General features: G+C 42.6%; 1 protein-coding gene across 2 annotated transcripts in view; it reads left to right on the top strand.

Annotated features, from left to right (window-relative positions):
* The first annotated feature begins 541 nt into the window (after positions 1-541).
* Positions 542-20,681, top strand: part of LOC106607867 (protein cornichon homolog 3-like) — a 43,904-nt gene continuing 23,764 nt past the window's right edge. For both annotated transcript variants that reach the window (XM_045720890.2, XM_082976926.1), the window contains exons 1-3: positions 542-1,089; positions 12,736-12,804; positions 17,378-17,425. In XM_045720890.2, the coding sequence (XP_045576846.1) occupies positions 1,012-1,089; positions 12,736-12,804; positions 17,378-17,425 (195 nt within the window). In that variant the 5' untranslated portion in view covers positions 542-1,011. The remainder of the gene's footprint in view (positions 1,090-12,735; positions 12,805-17,377; positions 17,426-20,681) is intronic.

Raw genomic sequence — 20,681 nt, 5'->3', positions numbered from 1 at the left:
TGGATGTGTGCTCGATTTTATACACCTGTCAACAACGGGTGTGGCTGAAATAGCCGAATCCACTAATTTGAAGGGGTGTCCACACACTTTTGTATATATAGTGTATAATTGTGGTAGGCTATTAAACGTTTTTTATAGCCAAGACCTATATGACTTCTTCATAATGGTGCCCTGTCAAATGTCCGTAAATTGGCAAAGGCTTTGGCACAATCTGTAACTCCATCACAATATATCACAATATATCCATCCAAACTATACTCAAAATTTAAATAATCTATGGAATAATTTTAGGCGTTCTTTGATTTTTAAACCCTGTCTATGTGAATGTGTGGCTTATGTGGGATGCTCTGTCTACTATTCACATGACAACCATATAGCCTAGAGTAGCCTATAGTTGTAAAAAACAAAATGAAGCCTAAAAAGCATGTGCTTTTGAATGGGAATTGGGAAGATACAGTTGATAAACCCTACAGCTTGAACGCTGGCCCTTTAAATCCACCTGTTGGGGCGCCAGACTCTGCGCCTTCGGTGTGGTGGAGCTATAGGTTAACTGTGGTTTGAAGACGCTGTTTATTATGCCTAGTGCCAGGATTGTTGGGGAGATACCATCACATAGTAGCCGACAAGATTCTCTTTAGTCACTGTATGGATAACATTTACCTGTCAAAAGCAGTATTCCTAACCTGGATGCTTTTGTGCATCATTTGGATCTCTTGATATCAATTTCAAGACCTCGCTTGGACTTTGCTATTGTGTAACAATGTCTGTCCGTTTTCACCACGTCGAGTCCACTGGTCTAATTTCCAATTAAAACATTTAGCGGCAACACGTTTGGACTTCAAAGTGAGACCGCGGACGAGCGTTTCGTTGGACGTTTGCAACAATTTGTTGCAACATTCAGGGCTAAGTGATGGTGTCATTATCACTTATTTTTGCCATGGCAACATAATCATTTAAAAAAATAATTCAGCCGAGTCCTCTTTTGGGAGATATTCCTCGTGGTATTCAATTATGTTCACTTTCGCTGCCTTCTGCTATATGCTGTCGCTGGTCCTCTGTGCTTCTCTGATCTTCTTTGCGATTTGGCATGTAAGTGGAGTTTTTATTGATATATAATTATTATTTGTGTTATGAGTTTTAAAAAAATACCGCCTTTTGGGGGATTTTGAATGGTTATGGATAATATTGCGTAATGGTGCGTAGGCTAATGTGTGTATTTACCTGCTCACATCCCCAGTGCCTTGCTCAAGATAATTAATACATTATTTGATGTTTCGAAAGGTGCAGTTTCAATGCCTCCTTCAATGCTTCCTTTGTAAACCCACCCACCAGCTCTAACGGGCAGGGGGAAAAAATAATCCCAAAATTGACAGGTGTGCACCTATATCTCGGACGTTCAGCCCAACACAGAATTCTTGGCTTTCATTTTCACTTCATTCTACTACATGATGGTCATATCGGTTTTATTTTGTTATTGCATATTTTGTTAAATATAGTTTTATCAAAAGGTTTTACAATAATTAGCTTGACTCGGGCATTACGCACCGCTCTAGAATTTTGGTGAAATCTGTTGGAGACGTTGGACACGCTGTTCTGGCCCACTGAGACAAATTCACTCCCTCATATTTGTATCTGGGCGTTATTGTCTTTGTTAAAATCCCTGCAATACAGAAACTCCAATATGAATGCATTACAGTATTTTAATAATCGAAATATTTACTCTCAAAGCCTTCGCGCCCTCCTGCGGCGTTTTATGTGACGGCAGATTTGGGTCAGGTCGCAATGCCCTTGGCCCCCGGCGTGCCTTTGCATAGCAACAGACCTGAGATTGAAGAGCTTCAGGTGTACTACTGAGGCCCAGCAATTACAGGAGGAGGCATGGCACCTGTCTGTCAGGCCCATGTAGGACTACAGAGCAGTGGACAAATCCCATCTAGCATATAATGAGACTGTCTGCAACTCAGGAATTGAAGAACACATTACAGTTACACAGCTTATTACCTAGAACATTATTCTCACACATAGCTGTTTTCATTATGTTTATATCACTGTTATATACTGTAATGTGGTCATTTAACACACTCTTATCCGAAATGACTTACAACTCATACACATTTCAATGTATTTGGGCCATGCGGGAATCAGACCCACAACCCGTGATCTCTTAAAGCACCATGTTCCAAACCAAACTGAGACATATGGGAACCACAATGCTTATGATGGCAGGGTGGAGATATCTCTAGCAGACAGATTCTCATTCACAAACACGGGCATGAGATACAGACAAAGCTACAGTATTCACTGTACAGTAAGTAAGCATAATGGGAATAGCCTGTTATGCAGTCTACCATCACATTTATAGAGAAAAAAAATAGGTTTTAAATTATCAGCCCTTTTCACATTACAGCATGGCTGTCATCTAGACACGATCTGAGTGATTGCAATACATGGTCCCATGCACTTTGACAGTGAAATGTGCCCATACATGCTACAGTGAGGAACAATATTTTTAACTGTCTTTCATCTAATTGTCCTGCCCATTATCTTATCCCTCTACTTGACAGGTTTATTATAGTTCTGCTTGTTTTTAAGTGGACCTGACAGGTTTTAACATGCCCTACATATCCTCCTCTTTCCTCTCCTGACATGCTCTAAACTCCTCTGTCTGAGCTCTCATATTTACAGAGGGAAAGGTACTCAGAAGGAAGGACGTTTGGAATATCAGTACATGTCTTGTCATTAATCGCCGCCTGTTAACAAGCAGCCTCATCTCTCACAGGGCGTGTACTGTACTGGGGGATGACTGATGAGAACCCTGTCAGACACGACGTTGACTGATGTATATGATTTGTTGAGATGTCGTGTCCAAGAAACCATCATTTCAGTCTCAGTGATGACGCTTCTTCACATGTCCAGACCGCACATCACATTTTCATGTTAGTGCCAAAGACAAGCTGACGTTCAGTCGTCAAGTTCTTTGAATGATCTGAAACCCTTGAGTCTATCTACTTTAACGTGTTGTAACAAATGCACTTTAGATGAATCCTAATTGATTAATCCATGGCAAACTAGCTCAAGGTTGATCGACACTCCTACAAGTCACTCCTCACTGGTTAGTTAGCTAGGTTCTGTCCAGATTGAAATATCATTAGTCAATCATGTAATCCCAGTTACACCATCACTACTGGGACTGCTTGTGACAGATTAGAGGGTATTTTAATTAACATACAAGGTTAACTGTGTTCTCCTAAACTCCACACTGCTCCGCACACACAGACACAAAATGGTTGAGTGATTTCCCTCGGTGTACCAGAGCCCCTAATGTAGAGCTGGGTGACAATAAACCGAAAATGATCGATCCCGATCATTTATCGGGGACAATTTACTGATATCGATAATAACGATAAGTAGCCTTTACTAGAAGAATGTGAAGTTTGAAATGAAACGGGCCAATGATAGCCACAACATTCAAAGTAGTAGTGGTAGTAGTAGTAGTAGTAGTAGTAGTAGTAGTAGTAGTTTTAAGGGTGGTATAAAGAAGGAACTGATGCACATTAATGTTATAAACGTATTGTTCAATTGATTGTTATCGTGATAATTCAGTCAATTTATTTTTGTCCATATCACCCAGGTCTGTCATGATGTATTATGAGTGTCCATTAACAGGTCCATGTGAACAGCTCCAGTGAATTATGGGAAAACCCTCCGTACCCATATGATGTGTTAAGCCCCATTGGCGAAGAGGGCATACGTTAAGTTAACATCATTCAATCTCATGGTGGCCATATGTTGTTTTCATTTTTCTGACATTTAATGGATGCCGGTTAGTAAGCGTAGGTGGGAACTGTGAAGGAGTCATATGTATTAGTGGTTTCCCTCCTGCTGATTCAATGTGTGCCTCATACTGGTGCCTCTAGCAAGTACAGGACATTCACAAGTCTAACGAACCCTCACACTGACTCCTCCACTCAATGCTACTGGCCTCTGAGCATGGTGTTACGTGGGAAGGACATATTGCTTATAATTTCGATCTATGTGCAGTATAATAACATTTATCTTAATCTTGCAGGCTGTGAGTGTACAAAACATTAAGGTCATTCTCATGAAACCATTAAAATACCATGGCAGTAATGATTTTAAATATAAACATGTAATTTAGTAATATAACAAAATATTATAATAAAGATTATAGTGTTCTCTACCTTGCACAAAGAGTCATTGCAATTTAGGAATTAATTATTTTTGTGTTTTGTTGCATTTTCTGCTGAACTTCTCATTACCCCAACGCATCCAGCTCTGTCTGAAGTTGGAAGTTTACATACAACTTAGCCAAATACATTTAAACTCAGTTTTTCACAATTCCTGACTGTTAATCCTAGTAAAAAAGTCACTGTCTTAGGTCAGTTAGGATCACCACTTCATTTTAAGAATGTGAAATATCAGAATAATAGTAGAGAGAATGATTTATTTCAGCTTTTATTTCTTTCATCACATTGCCAGTAGGTCAGAAGTTTACATACACTCAATTAGTATTTGGTAGCATTGCCTTTTAAATGGTTTAACTTGGGTCAAACATTTCGGGTAGCCTTCCACAAGCTTCCCACAATAAGTTGGGTGAATTTTGGCCCATTCCTCCTGACAGAGCTGGTGTAACTGAGTCAGGTTTGTAGGCCTCCTTGCTCACACATGCTTTTTCAGTTCTGCCCACAAATTTTATATGGGATTGAGGTCAGGGCTTTGTGATGACCACTCCAATGCCTTGACTTTGTTGTCCTTAAGCCATTTTGCCACAACTTTGGAAGTATGCTTGGGGTCATTGTCCATTTGGAAGACCCATTTGAGACCAAGCTTTAACTTCCTGACTGATGTCTTGAGATGTTGCTTCAATATATCCACATCATTTTCCTACCTCATGATGCCATCTATTTAGTGAAGTGCAGCAGTCCCTCCTGCAGCAAAGCACCCCCAAAACATGATGCTGCCACCCCCCTGCTTCACGGTTGGGATGGTGTTCTTCAGCTTGCAAGCCTCCGCCTTTTTCCTCCAAACATAATGATGGTCATTATGGCCAAACAGTTCTATTTCTGTTTTATCAGACCAGAGGATATTTCTTCAAAAAGTGCGATCTTTGTCCCCATGTGCAGTTGCAAACCATAGTCTGGCTTTTTTATGGCAGTTTTGGAGCAGTAGCTTCTTCCTTGCTGAGCAGCCTTTCAGGTTATGTCGATATAGGACTTGTTTTACTGTGGATATAGATACTTTTGTACCTGTTTCCTCCAGCATCTTCACAAGGTCCAATACAATTTTTTCTGAGGTCTTGGCTGATTTCTTTTGATTTTCCCATGACGTCAAGCAAAGAGGCACTGAGTTTGAAGGTAGGCCTTGAAATACATCCACAGGTACACCTCCAATTGACTCAAATTATGTCAATCAGCCAATTAGAAGCTTCTAAAGCCATGACACAATTTTCTGGAATTTTCCAAGCTGTTTAAAGGCACAGTCATCTTAGTGTATGTAAACTTCTGACCCACTGGAATTGTGATACAGTAAATTATTGTAATTGTCGTGTGTGTAGGTGGCAGGGAAGTCAGGCACAGGAGAAACCAACTTGGTGTAACTGGAGTAGTTTAATTTATATAAAACAAACTCCAACAAACCAACGTACACAAAAATAAACATGAGTAAACATACCAGTCGCACACCTATACAAAATACATGAACACATATCCACAAACAATCTCCGACAAGGACATGAGGGAAACAGAGGGTTAAATACACAGCATGTAATTAAATTAATTGGAACCAGGTGTGTAGGAAGACAAGACAAAACCAATGGAAAATGAAAAATGGATCAATGATGGCGAGAAGATCGGTGATGTCGACCGCCGAGCACCACCCGAACAAGGAGGGGCATCGACTTCGGCAGAAGTCATGACAATTATAAGTGAAATAATCTGTCTGTAAATAATTGTTGGAAAAATTACTTGTGTCATGAACAAAGTAGATGTCCTAACCGACTTGCCAAAACTATAGTTTGTTAACAAGAAATTTGTGGAGTGGTTGAAAAACAAGTTTTAATGACTCCAACCTAAGTGTATGTAAACATCCGACTTCAACTGTATGAAATAGTTGTGATCATGAAACCCGTTTAAACATATATGATGTGAGAATATACAGTACCAGTCAAAAGTTTGGACACCTACTCATTCAAGGGTTTTTCTTTATTTTTACTATTTTCTCCATTGTAGAATAATAGTGAAGACATCAACACTATGAAATAACACATATGGAATCATGTAATAACCAAAAAAGTGTTAAAAAAATCTCAATATATTTTAGATATTAGATTCTTCAAGGTAGCCACCCTTTGCCTTGATAACAGCTTTGCACACTCTTGGCATTCTCTCAACCTGGAATGCTTTTCCAACTGTCTTGAAGGAGTTCCCACATATGCTGAGCACATGTTGGCTGCTTTACCTTCACTCTGTGGTCCAACTCATCCCAAATGATCTCAGTTGGGTTTAGGTCAGGTGATTGTGGAGGCCAGATCATCTGATGCAGCACTCCATCACTCTCCTTCTTGGTCAAATAGTCCTTACACAGCCTGGAGGTGTGTTGGATCATTGTCCTGTTGAAAAACAAATTATACTGTAGTCCCACTAAGTGCAAAACCAGATTGGGATGGCGTTTCGCTGCAGAATGCTGTGGTAGCCATGCTGGTTAAGCGTGCCTTGAATTCTGAATAAATCACAGACAGTGTCACCAGTAACGCATCCCCACACCATGACACCTCCTCCTCCATGCTTCACAGTGTGAACCACACATGCGAAGATCATCCGTAACAGTTGATGTTGAGATAGGCCTGTTACTTGCACTCTGTGAAGCATTTATTTGGGCTGCAATCTGAGGTGCAGTTAACTCTAACAAACGTATCCTCTGTAGCAGAGAACTCTGTGTCTTCCTTTCCTGTGGCAGTCCTCATGAGAGCCAGTTTCATTAGAGCGCTCGATGGTTTTTGCGACTGGACTTGTAGAAACTTTCAAAGTTCTCGAAATTTCCCAGATTGACTGACCTTCATGTCTTAAAGTAATGATGAACTGTCGTCTCTCTTTCTCTTTGAGCTGTTCTTGACATAATATGGACTTGGTCTTTTACCAAATAGGGGTGGTATACAGTAGATAGCCCTATCTTGTCACAACACGACTGATTGGCTCAAACACACTAAGAAGTAAAGAAATTCCACAAATTAACTTTTAACAGGGTACACCTGTTAATTGAAATACATTCCAGGTGACTACCTCATGAAGCTGGTTGAGAGACTGCCAAGAGTTTGCAAAACTGTCATCAAGGCAAAGGGTGTCTACTTTGTAGAATCACAAATATAAAATATATTTTGATTTAACACTTTTTTGGTTGCTACATGATTCCATGTGTGTTATTTCATAGTTTTGATTTCTTCACTATTATTCTACAATGTAGAAAATAGTCAAAATAAAGAAAAACCTTTGAATGAGTACTGTAGGTGTGTCCAAATGTTTAACTGTTACTGTATGTGTATGTGATGCTTAAAACATAAGGTGATGCCAAAGAAAAATGTCCCATCCTGAATGGACAATACAGTTTTATTCAATTTAATTTTTCTGGCGAAAGGAGGTAGGGATTTTGTTATTCTGATCTGGGGGAAAGAACAACATTGTCATGCTGGTCTTTGGAGATATACTGTAGGCCTACACAGATGTGAGCATGTAAGGCCAGTCAATCATGAGGAAGCTGAACCATCCCTCCCCACATACGGCGCCATGTCATTTAAATCATTTTGGATAGAAAACTTCAGTAAACGCAAAATAAATAAAAACACAGTATAAAGTCCATTCCCCCCATGTAGCTCTGCTACTGCTGCCGGCTGCCACTTCAAAAAGAGCAGCAATCCCCAAATGGGCAATCGCCACGCACCGTGGAAACGTTTGTGAGGCTTCCAAGCGGTTGCACTGGGCACATGTCACACATGTAGAGCATCAGCCTGCAGTGACTGTGTGCAGTCCAGAACAGACCTTTCAGTCCATGATTACCTTTCCAGTTTTAGAGATGTACTGCACCCAGTCATCAAACCATTTTAATTGTATTCTGCTCAGGGTTGATTAAAAATGTACCTTGAGAAAATGAACCCATCTCAGGCGGTTTAAAATCCTCCTGAATAAGTAGCCATAGCTGCTTAATATTATGAACATGAAACTTGTAGTCTTTTGCATTGGAATTGATGTTTTCTGCATCATGTTAGAGGTGTTATTTTTAATGCAGTATGGCAGTGACATAAGGTAGGGGACGTGTCCAAAGAGGGTCAGGGTCTCCCACAAACAAGCAGACAACAACAGTTGAGTTGCCAGTCAACTGTCTGTGGCCAGTCATGCTCATGAATGGATGTAACGTACACATACACCTGATGTCAACTGTGTGCATCCAAGATGTCTCCTCATATGATGAGGATAATAAGCATGAATACTGTATATGGTGTGTATTTACAGAATATTTCATCCTCTCATCACTAGGGCTGTGGCGGTCACAACATTTTGTCAGCCAGTGATGGTCAAGCAAATAACTGTCGGTCTCACGGTAATTGACCTTTAATTAACATAAACACATTTAGCATCTCCTGGCTTCCACACATAGCCTACAAGACATTTTCAAAGTCAAATAAATCCATGTAATATAGCCTACACCTTCACAATACATCCATTATTTAATTTAGACAGGTCTAAAGAAACATGATATGAAGAAATTGTAGCGTATTTCAGAAGAAAATAATAGCATACTCTGAGTTGTCCTTATGTTAGGTCCTGATGTGGCTATGCCAAATGACTGTGGGCTACACTAGTTCATTTAGCAGACAAACTTGCTTATAATTCTGTGGCATTATTTTATATTATTTTGTAGTATGAATAATACAATTGAACAAAACTGAATAAAATATAAATATTTTCTCCAAACAATATGTCACGTCCTGACCTTAGAAAGCTGTTATTTTCTATGTTAGAGTAGGTCAGGGTGTGACGGGGGGTTTCTAGTTTAGTTTTTCTATGTTGTCAGGTTCTAGTTTTGTATTTCTATGTTGGGTTTTGTTTGGGATGATCTCCAATTAGAGGCAGCTGGTCCTCGTTGTCTCTAATTGGAGATCATACTTAAGTAGGGGTTTTTGCCACCTGGGTTTGTGGGAGATTGTTTCTGAGTTAGTGTATGTTTCTACGCTGTGTCACGGTTTGTTGTTTTTGTTCGTTCAGTTTATTGTGTATGTATTGCAAAGTTTCACAGTGAAAATAAAATGTGGAACGACACACACGCTGCACTTTGGTCCGCTCCTTCCTACGACAACCGTGACACAATTTGAGGGAGTGCGCACATGCGGCTCTTCTGTGTTGAGTAGTTAACAAAGAAATAGGTATTCCTATGTGCTTAATTTAGAGTTATTAATGTAACTTTAGTTGTTCTACAAACGTTGGGCTATATGTTTACACTTTTAATAAATTGTAAGGATGCATGATGACTCTAATGATTTGATAAAAGTTGCTTGAAAGGCATGAGCTCTGCTTTGTTCTTTAAGCAGGATGTACACATTCCAATAGTCTCTCATTCACAATTTTCTCACAGGCTACAGGTGAAGACAAACACAAATGCGCGCATCCTTATCCAATTCCAAGGTACATATTGAAGATATTGGAAAAACTGTCCACATTTACTTTTCATCAGTCAACAAGATGAGTAAGCCTAACGAACAGCAAAAGCACTAGCCTATGTCAATCTATTATCGCCCATAGTACAAAGGTCGACCTATTCTATTCTGTGCAAGAAATATATATTCCAAACATAGTCTGGGACAGTTGTGGGATGCGATAGATCCCAAATGAATACAACCACTAGCATCAAAAAGCATGTTTTATGCAATGTGGCTGACGCAACGTTTATCTTAATGTGGATAAACTATTAGGCTATTTCTTCTCATTATAATAAGTGCAGCAATGTGCACGTGGTAGTAGGCTATAAGCGTGAATGTTCCATTAGCGGAAAACGCCATTATCAAAAGTGACCGCAAATGCAATTATTTTATTATAAAGGTGGATTTTAATGGTAAAAATATTCTTCCCCAAACTTAAAACTCAAGCGATTCTAGGCAGTGTTGCAAAGAAAAAGCCATATGTCAGACTGGCCAATAAAAAGAAAAGATTAAGTTGGGCAAAAGAACACAGACACTGGACAGAGATATGGCTTTTTCTTTGCAACTCTGCTTAGAAGGCCAGCATCCCGGAGTCGCCTCTCCACTGTTGACGTTGAGACTGGTGTTTTGCGGGTACTATTAAATGAAGCTGCCAGTTGAGGACATGCGAGGCGTCTGTTTCTCAAACTAGACACTTGTCCTCTTGTCAGTTGAGCACCGGGGCCTCCCACTCCTCTTTCTATTCTGGTTAGAGCCAGTTTGCGCTGTTCTGTGAAGGGAGTAGTACACAGCGTTGTACGAGATCTTCAGTTTCTTGCCAATTTCTCACATGGAATTATTATGTTAAAAATGATCATCCCCAAACTTGAAAGTCACTCGCTGCTTATATATGCCAGTTACACTCTACACCCCTTGTAAAGGGGATTAATGATTCATGATTAATGTGCTTAACTTTAAGAAGCTATTTGGCCACATTAGTTGTGATACAAACCTTATCAAAACATATAGGCCTATAGGCTAGACTACATGAGGTGTGTGACTATGATTAGAAAAAGTAGAAAAAAAAGGCATTATTTCTTATGCTGGGCATCATTCACAAGTGATAATATATAATTCACAAGTGCTAGGCTAATATTGTCACCCATCAGACTATTCTTGAGTTAATCTTGTCTTTACATGTACTAAATAAGTGTGGTTGGATTTAGAATAGACCATTATCATGCACCTGTCTCGCAACAGGGGCATCGTAAAAAAAATGCATGTAATCTTTGCACTTAAATAGCGAATGGAGGACGCATTTGCCCGTGGTTTATTTTCATGCCAGCCAGGTAGGCTATACTCCTGTTGTAAAGAGAAGCAATGTTCTTAATATTAGGAAAGTTGAGAAATAAATATAGTAGGCCTAGCCTATAGAAAGCTGATGAGATCCTCGTCTTTTTATTAGTGGCCATCACTTTGTTTTCTCCCGCAATTGCACAGCTTATAGAAATGTTGCGCAACATGAGCTCATGGGCTCTCATCAAGTGTTTGATTAGATTTTCTAATACATTTGCATTGATGTCAGAGTGATTAGAGGGACAACAGAGTGCTGAGTACCAGGCAATTATCAAGTTTGGTAGGCTACTAATGACCATCAGCAGCATCAGAGCTTGGAGATGTCTAATTACCGTGACTAAACGGTAATGTGGAATTTGACTGCCTTCATGACTTGTGACCGCCGATGTGGCGGTAATACAGTCACCGCAACAGCCCTACTCATCACACCCCACTGCCCCAGGTGTTTACAAACAGTCCATCCATGCTGTCTGCCATCAATGCTCCTTCTACTGTGTGTTGTGGAAGCATCAACACACAGTAGAACAGGACAGAATCCCACCACCGAGAAATATGTCTGGCTGTGTGTGTGTGGACCAGGGGAAATAACCCAGCCCAGCATCATGCTACTGTTCCAGCTGCTCTCTGTCTTCAGTAAAACCCCTCTACCACGCACTTATGCACAAATATTTGCCAATAACCCCACAACAAAGGCATACATACATACACACACACGCACGACCCAGAGGACTCAGCTACATACACACACGAACATATACTGTAGACTCCCTGCCTCTGCCCCTGCTGTGCCTCCGTATGGCCACAGGGATAACACTGTAATAACCACTGTCTCTATAGAGTCCTACTGCTGCTCTGTCTGTCTATCTGTCTAATTGATCCTGCTGGTCACGCTGTGTTGTGAACACTGTGCTATTTCTCAGATGGCCCATACAACCACTGACACAGCCAGTGACACAAACAGTGACACAGGTACTAACACGGCCACTGACACAAACAGTGACACAGGTACTAACACGGCCACTGACAAAAACAGTGACACAGGTACTAACACAGCCACTGACACAGACAGTGACACAGGTACTAACACAGCCACTGACACAGACAGTGACACAGGTACTAACACAGCCACTGACACAGGTACTAACACAACCACTGACACAGACAGTGACACAGGTACTAACACAGCCAGTGACACGGACAGTGACACAGGTACTGACAGCCAGTGACACAAACAGTGACACAGGTACTAACACAGCCAGTGACACAAACAGTGACACAGGTACTAACACAGCCACTGACACAGACAGTGACACAGGTACTAACACAGCCAGGGACACAAACAGTGACACAGGTACTAACACAGCCACTGACACAGACAGTGACACAGGTACTAACACAGACACTGACACAGACAGTGACACAGACAGTGACACAGGTACTGACAGCCAGTGACACAAACAGTGACACAGGTACTGACACAGCCAGTGACACAAACAGTGACACAGGTACTAACACAGCCACTGACACAGACAGTGACACAGGTACTAACACAGCCACTGACACAGACAGTGACACAGCCACTGACACAGACAGTGACACAGGTACTAACACAGCCACTGTGACTGATAAAGACTGGTGTTAACAGAGATCTAAAACACGTTTCCCCCCTCTCTCCCGCTCTCACTCTCTCTCAGATAACAGCCTTTGATGAGCTGCAGGCAGACTTTAAGGTCCCCATCGATCAGGGCAATCCACTCCATGCGGTATGTATGTTTCTCTGCTGTGGTAGTACACTCACATGTTACTCATGTATTACTGTCAAACATGCTCTCAGTTCAGCGTGGCGAATGTGTGTGGAATATGTGAGCATGTGACAAGTGTTGTGTATGATGTGTCATGAGTGTATTTTCGGGAATATGTGTGTGTGCGCAGCGTGTTTATTGTGCGTTAGTGTGAGTTTGGGTGTATGTGATGATTGTTTTGGGGAATTATGTGGTGCGTGTGTTTGAATCTGCGTGTGTGTGTCTGCGTGCGTGTGTGTGTCTGCGCATGTGTGCAACTTTGTTGTGTGTGTGTGTGTGTGTGTGTGTGTGTGTGTGTGTGTGTGTGTGTGTGTGTGTGTGTGTGTGTGTGTGTGTGTGTGTGTGTGTGTGTGTGTGTGTGTGTGTGTGTGTGTGTGTGTGTGTGTGTGTGTGTGTGTGTGTGTGTGTGTATGGGCTTGGCAGAGATGTGTGATCTGCAGCTCTGCATTAATAATACAGGAAGCAGCTGGCTGCATGCTGTTCTGTTCCTCCTTACCTCCTCCTCCGGACTGGGGCTGACTGACTGGTAGATACCTCACATCACAGGTTTAAAGGCTGCAACGCCCTGGCTGCATCTGAAATAACACTCTATTCCCTCTATAGTGCCCACATAGGGCTACCAGGGCCCACATAGGGCTATCAGGGCCCACATAGGGCTATCAGGGCCCACATAGGGCTAACAGGGCCTACATAGGGCTATGGTCAAAAGTGATGCGCTACAGTATGTCGTGCCATTTCAGATGCACACTCTGAATCAATTATCGTTCCTCTCCTTTGATTCCCTCTGGGGTTTGTTGTTTTTTAATCCCTCTGACTCCCTTAGTGATTTGAGCAGTTTATGTATGATGTTCCTGTGACAACATACTGTAGTTTGAAGGTGACTTTGACTTACTGTACTGTCGCAGCACTTGAATTTTGACAGCTGTGTGTCCTTTGAAAAGTTGGATGGAGAGACAACGTACTCATGGACCAGGATTGCTGAGCAGTTTCAAAATGCACATTTATGAATTACTTTTCTTGGAAGTCATTGTCGTAGCTTTGAAAATTATCTCAAATTACAGCAACACTGTCAGATTTTGCCGCATTTGCGTTGCATGTAATCATTAACTGCATCTGGATGCTACACTTGATACAAATCCCTTTGATCTCAGAGAGAGAGAGACTAACAGTAAGTCAAAACGTGTCGTTATCACTGTGCAACTTAAATACTTTGAAATAGAAGGTCTTTAGTGAAGTCCACTGCACAACTTGTCTTTCTCCCCATGGCCTCCGTCCTATCCACTGTGACATGGATACGACCCTCCCTCTTTCTCTCCTTCCTTCCATCTCTCTCCTTCCCACCCTCTCTCCTTCCCACTCTCCACCTCAACCACATCATGAGTCCTGAGGGGAGTGTTGGAGATTGATGGCTTCCTCCCTGGGCACCACCCTGCTCCCCTGCCACCCTTGCCACCTCTGGTACCTCAGCCTCACACCCAGGCAGCAGGCTAATTAGGGGCTGACTGTCATCATCCCCTCCCCCAGGGGGCACTCTGGGAGTCAGGGCTGACCCTGGAGGAACCGCAGGGAGGATCCACCAGGCTCTCACAACACACACACACAGAGAGAGAGAGAGGCAAACACACAAACCACAAACACAAACATACAGCTGTGAGTATCTATGGTTCTGGGGCTACAGGCACAGGTATAAAGACAAGGCCTCTTATTATTGGGACTATAATAGGTAGTAGTACCAACACAGAGAACAGTGGACTGAAAAAAGTAGGTTTATTCCTAGAGTTGGTGTGTGTGTGTGTGTGTGTGTGTGTGTGTGTGTGTGTGTGTGTGTGTGTGTGTGTGTGTGTGTGTGTGTGTGTGTGTGTGTGTGTGTGTGTGTGTGTGTGTGTGTGTGTGTGTGTGTGTGTGTGCGTGTGTGTGCGTGCGTGCGTGTGTTAGTATACACGTCCTCTGGGTCTTGCAGTTTATGGGGACGCACTCTCGGCCCAGATGTATTTCAGCCCTGTCAATGTTGTTTATTTTGAGGAGATCAGTGCCTAGCTACCTATCTCTTCTGAGACTCTCAGACGACACACCAGTGCTGCGCCTGATGCGAAAACATGATGCTTTAATATTCCCCACAGCGCTCAGGGCCCTGCTTGTCCTTTGTGATGCTGATTACATCTGTTGCTTCTCCAACTCTGGACTAACTTTCTATCAGCTATGATGGCCCGCAGCAAATAATATCATCTTACTCTCGCATTTCAAATCTGACTGATAAAACAGTGAATAAATTAATTCCAGAGAAGGAGTGTCCATAGTTTCATTATCATACAGAGAGAGGAGTATTTCTTGTGTTATGATTGTATTGCCCTAGACTGGTCATGGAATTGCATACTACCCATGTGCTCATACTACTGTATAGGTTACATTTTAATTCATTCTTTAGTAAAATTCTATGTTATTGTTTCCACAAATGGTGAATTAGGACCTGGTGGTTTAGATTACTGTAAGAGTGGGTCCTGGCTAGAATCAGTGGGTTTCTTAACTTGTTTGGACACAGGAAAACTACAAAAGCTTTATAGGTTAGGTAACCACTGGCCCATGTAATTGACCGGATACTGAACTTGGGTTGTTGGCTCACTGCCTTAACCCCACTCCCTTAGAAAACAGGGTTCATAATAAAGGCTTTTTCGGCAGTGTTAGAAGCACGGAGACCTCAGATCTCAAGTCCTCAGTCACAATAGGAAGCGAACTACCTGCACAATACTGACAATACATCAACCTCCCTATTACTGGATCGTCATTTCACCTCTCCTCTCCTGCAGGAAGTGAACCAGTAATTAGCCCATATCCATTCAGTCCTCCGACAAAGTGCTGTGTGTACTTTAGTGTACTCTGTGAAGGTACACTCCAGAGAAGGCCTTCTAACCTGACAAACACTCCTCTTCTTTTCTCAACAGTTCCTTCAGACTTCTCCTTCTCTCCTCTCCCTTCTCAGCCTCAGTTTACATTTGTTTATCATATTTACAGTGCCCCGGCACACTTGCTTGTCAAGCAAATTCTTGCTGAGTAACATTTCAACGCGAACCCAGTCTAATTGCTTGCTAATGAGAAGTGTTGATACGTCGGCAGTTATCTGCCGTCTCCATGGCTGCCACTGGAATATATTAGCATGACCTCGTTCATATTCCTCCTCAAGATGGAGAGAGGAGAGGAAAATTCGGGTTCGCCCCAAATAAGGTGCTGCAGTCTCATAATAGAGCTAATTTACTGTATCTTCTCATAGATGTTGTGGTTTTCTTATGCTGATGTGCTGCAGTGGGTCGTGAGAGGACAGGGGGAGGGAGCAATATCTGTTTGGAGAACATGAAAGTACTCTGCAGATTGAGTTCATGAATGTATATGAGACTACCCGCAGCTCAATTTCATATCTCCTCAACCCCAACCTCTTTCATACTTCTACCTAATAGCACATTTCTCCATTTTAAAGACAGTGGATTGGACTTAAGCTAAAGTGAACATTGAAAGTGAATTTAAAACATGTCAAGACGCTTTGCACTTTTAAAATTGAATAACAGTATAGTAACAGGAGGTAATTTAAGAAATGTTCCACCGTCTTTACCCAAAACAATTTCAAGCAGGCTGAAGTGTAGATAATGTGCCCTATCAGATTTTGAGATGAGAGATAAAAATGGCAGAGACTAACTGTCTGATGCTCAAATCAAGATTAGCCACCAGACTGCACATTTCCCCGACAGAGTGTGCCCGTAGAACCATTACAATGGTCTTAGTTCCAACATACGCTAGGCTGGCTCCTCTACAGTAGTGTTACCTCAGATTACATTATTTAGAGGCGTACAGTGGGCCTCATGATGAATTATATCCACCAGAGGTTATTCTGTAGTGGGGGGCCTTTTCACCAGCACCCCGCAGTGGCTGATAAGCCTGTTTGGACGTCATTCATATACCATTCATCCTCCAGATAGCACATCAACCAAGTCTCTGATAGAGACCAAAATAGGAAACGTTTCTATGTAATCGCCATGTGCCATGCTGCTCAGATGCGCCATTCAATAAGTAGTGCCCGCCTCCTCGCCTCGTCTGGCATTGTTTTTTCTAAATATGGCCCTTGATAGACAAGTGCTTTAAGCATTGCTGGGTTGGCTTGACAAAGTCCCAGCACCACACACAGACAGACACAGGAAAATGCAGCGTCTGCTTAGAGCTCACCAGAGGTGGGGAGGAAGGAACTAGCCTCCTCCATGTCTCACTGTAGGCCTGCACAGCGCAAATCCAGTCTCACAGGCCAGTCAAATCATGCTACCCTGAACACTCCGGAATACCACAGTCATTCTTACCAGCTTGTTACAGATGTACTACAGGCCTTGGTGGCTAGACAGATGGGCTCACTACACTCTCTAGTCTAGTCACTAAGGTCTGTAAAATTCCCCTATTTTGTGGACTGATGCACCTCATTTAGGCAACTGTTGTGTTTCCATATGTATATTTAATGTAAGGATATAACTGTTTCCTGTTTCCTGTTTGGCCCCTTCAGAGAGAGCGACTCCGGAACATTGAGAGGATCTGCTGCCTGCTGAGAAAGGTAAATAGTTACTGAACACTGTCCTATTTAAAACACTTCCATTCATTACTTCATATGATTATGTCATTTAGCCTACATTTTAGAGCCACCAAAGTCTATATCTAGACTTTGCACAGGCGTGAGTACAGTGCTGTACTTACTGTATGTCAAAACATTCATATTCCTGTTTAGTCAACTGACATTATGAATGAGAAACGGTTTTGGTGAAGATTAAAGCTTGTCCTTGCCTTCAGAAAGCTGCCTTGTCTTTATAAAAAGACAGTGTGTGTCCAGTGCCTGTGGTCTGTGAGCCTGAGGTTACCGTCTGGGACTGAGAGACAAAAGGATTCTTTCAGCTCAGTCTCAGCATGACATCTGTTTCAGTGGCCTGTGAGGCTTCATCCTACCTCTGCCCTCTCTCTCTCTGTGTGTGTGTGTGTGTGTGTGTGTGTGTGTGTGTGTGTGTGTGTGTGCGCGCGCGCCTTGGGCTGATGGAGTGGAGGCTGTTGTTGTTCTTTATCTCTGTTGTGGACACTGTGCCTGAGGCTCATCTGTCACCCCTGGAGACTACAGTGTGGAGCTACACCAACACTACATCAGAACAGTGGTTGACTCTTATTGTCCTACCCTGCCTGGAGTCATAGAGCTCATTTGTGCGAGTTCATCGTTTCTAGAAGCTCTTCAACACAGCATGGACAATGTTACTGAAGATATGGTTATTGTTTGCTCCTTGTATGTTCCAAATGTATTCCTTCAGCATTTGCCGATCTGAGCCATATTACTTAAAATACTATATTGATCTTATTTTTGATAGATTGTAGGGTTTATTTTTTATATGGGCTTGTTTTTTTGGCAGCAGGTGCTGTGCGTTGCGATACAGTCTCAGAGAAGCACTAGCTGGAGCCTTTATTTCACACAGTTTGGTTTGAGGGTCACAGCAGCAGAACCAACCATAGAGTGCTGCTCATCTATCTTTCTCTTTTTGATTTTGGTCTCATTCTCCCTCCCCAGTCCCCACACACCTCAGTGAGTACTGAAGTAGAATCATAGCAGCAAGGCCCTGGAACCTGCATCACCGCTTTGTCCTGATCCCAAAATACACAAGAGGACCGTTTTCTCTCTCCTCTTTCGTTGGAGGGAGATAAGAAGGAGAGAGCAATGGAGGTAGATGAGAGAAAGTTATAGAGATGGAGAGAGGGGGGGTAGAAAGAGAAAGGGAGATAGAGAGATGAGGGAGAGCTGCTGCGCACCGGTGATTCAGAGCCAATCAGAGCGGCTGTATGGTGTTGAGTCATGGAGGATTCCACTCCCTCCCACAGCACTTGGCTGGACCCATGCCATGCCACCATGTCTGACTGTACAGACAGCCTCCAGTCCTTCAGGCTGCACTACCACAGACTGAACAGACAGCCTCCAGTCCTTCAGGCTGCACTACCACAGACTGAACAGACAGCCTCCAGTCCTTCAGGCTGCCCTACCACAGACTGAACAGACAGCCTCCAGTCCTTCAGGCTGCACTACCACAGACTGAACAGACAGCCTCCAGTCCTTCAGGCTGCGCTACCACAGACTGAACAGACAGCCTCCAGTCCTTCAGGCTGCACTACCACAGACTGAACAGACAGCCTCCAGTCCTTCAGGCTGCGCTACCACAGACTGAACAGACAGCCTCCAGTCCTTCAGGCTGCGCTACCACAGACTGAGCAGACAGCCTCCAGTCCTTCAGGCTGCACTACCACAGACTGGACAGACAGCCTCCAGTCCTTCAGGCTGCGCTACCACAGACTATTTAACACAGCAAACTAGACTTCTCACAACACTTCAACAGGTTCTTTGGCAAATGGATGGGGAGTGTCATGTTGACCTACTGTTTTACCTCTAAGCACAGTTCAGCTCACGGAGAGTTCTCAGAACACCTCGAATGCAGTTTCCCAGTGTAAGGGGTTATAAAGTGATAAGGAGCGTAATCCTTCTAATCTGTCCTACTATGTGACCACAAGTTTAGCACATCAAGCTGTTTGCACTTCTCTTCTCATGCTGTTTCCTAATGTAATGGGGTAGAAAGTGATAGGTCGTGCCATTACTAGTCAAAGAAGCATATATCCTCTTTGTGTGTGTCTGCATGTTGCAGTTTGTACTATTAACGGAGAACGGTTGTACTGTATGTTGCACACAGATATGATGATGAAATATTCATGTAAATCTATGACACAACCCAGGAGGAGAGGATTACCATGGATTACCATTAGAAAGTCTTGGTAGATAGCCGTGTTTGTGGATCTGTCTTCACGGGATATTGAAAATGGATTTTGAACTGTTAATACTAGACCTCTCTTACTTGACTCTACCTTAGTCCTCTTGCGTTTCTAACAGGTCACCCCAGTTCCCAGAGCCATATTATTACACTACAGTAGGAGATGTAAAAAGAAGTAAAAAAAAACCAACAACTCTTCCTCAAATCCTGCATGGAAATGTAGCATACTGACAGAACAAACAAATCCTTGTGAGCTCAGCACTGATAAGGAATAGGACTGAGTGTTTCCTCAACACCCTCCCTCTGTCCCTCGCCCAGGTGCGTGAAATTGCATACTTCTCCCCAGCCAGAATAATCAGAGCTTATGCAAAAGAACTGGAGCTCTGATCCCAGGCAGTGGCAGAAAGGGAAAAAACACTCACCTGGCGATTCACAGCCCCCGTTAAGAAATTGAAATGAATAATAATTATGCCAGCGCATTGTGTTGGGAATTGGAAATGGAACCGGGATTTGAGGAGTACAGAACATAGGTGTTGGTGTTGTTTTCTTGCAACCCAGTGGATGTAAAATATAAAGGTAGAATGAGGTTTGCATTCATCTAATAATGAATTTAATACTGCACATTGAATCTTGGATTGATTCATTCATGTTTCCATTTATTATTTCTCCAAGTCATTATCCAAGTTATTCATTGATTTGGGTAACTTATGCAGGAGTTGTTCCTGTAGACTCCAGTATTTTGATTGGGCCGCTGCTTTAGTGCTACTCTGCTCCTCTGCTTTGATGCTCAGGCTGTTGAAGAATAAAAACGTCCCCGGCAGGAAGACTTCTCCAGCACTTACCATTACACCTCTGTCTCTGCTTCTTATCCCTTGTTCAGTCCTCTTCTCCTCCCTAATGGAGTAAGGTTCATGTCCTGGTCGCACAAAACCTCCTGGATGAAGAAGCCTTGTTTTGTATTTCTTCTCCAATGTGAGTGTCATGGTGAATCTCCCTCACAGCCAATCAGTGCCCAGCGAGCGG

The sequence above is a fragment of the Salmo salar genome, chromosome 06 (genome assembly GCF_965601325.2).
Source record: "Salmo salar chromosome 06, fSalSal1, whole genome shotgun sequence".
NCBI lineage: Eukaryota > Metazoa > Chordata > Actinopteri > Salmoniformes > Salmonidae > Salmo > Salmo salar.
Note: the sequence above shows the minus strand (reverse complement) of the source record. Positions and strands in the feature narration are given on the sequence as shown.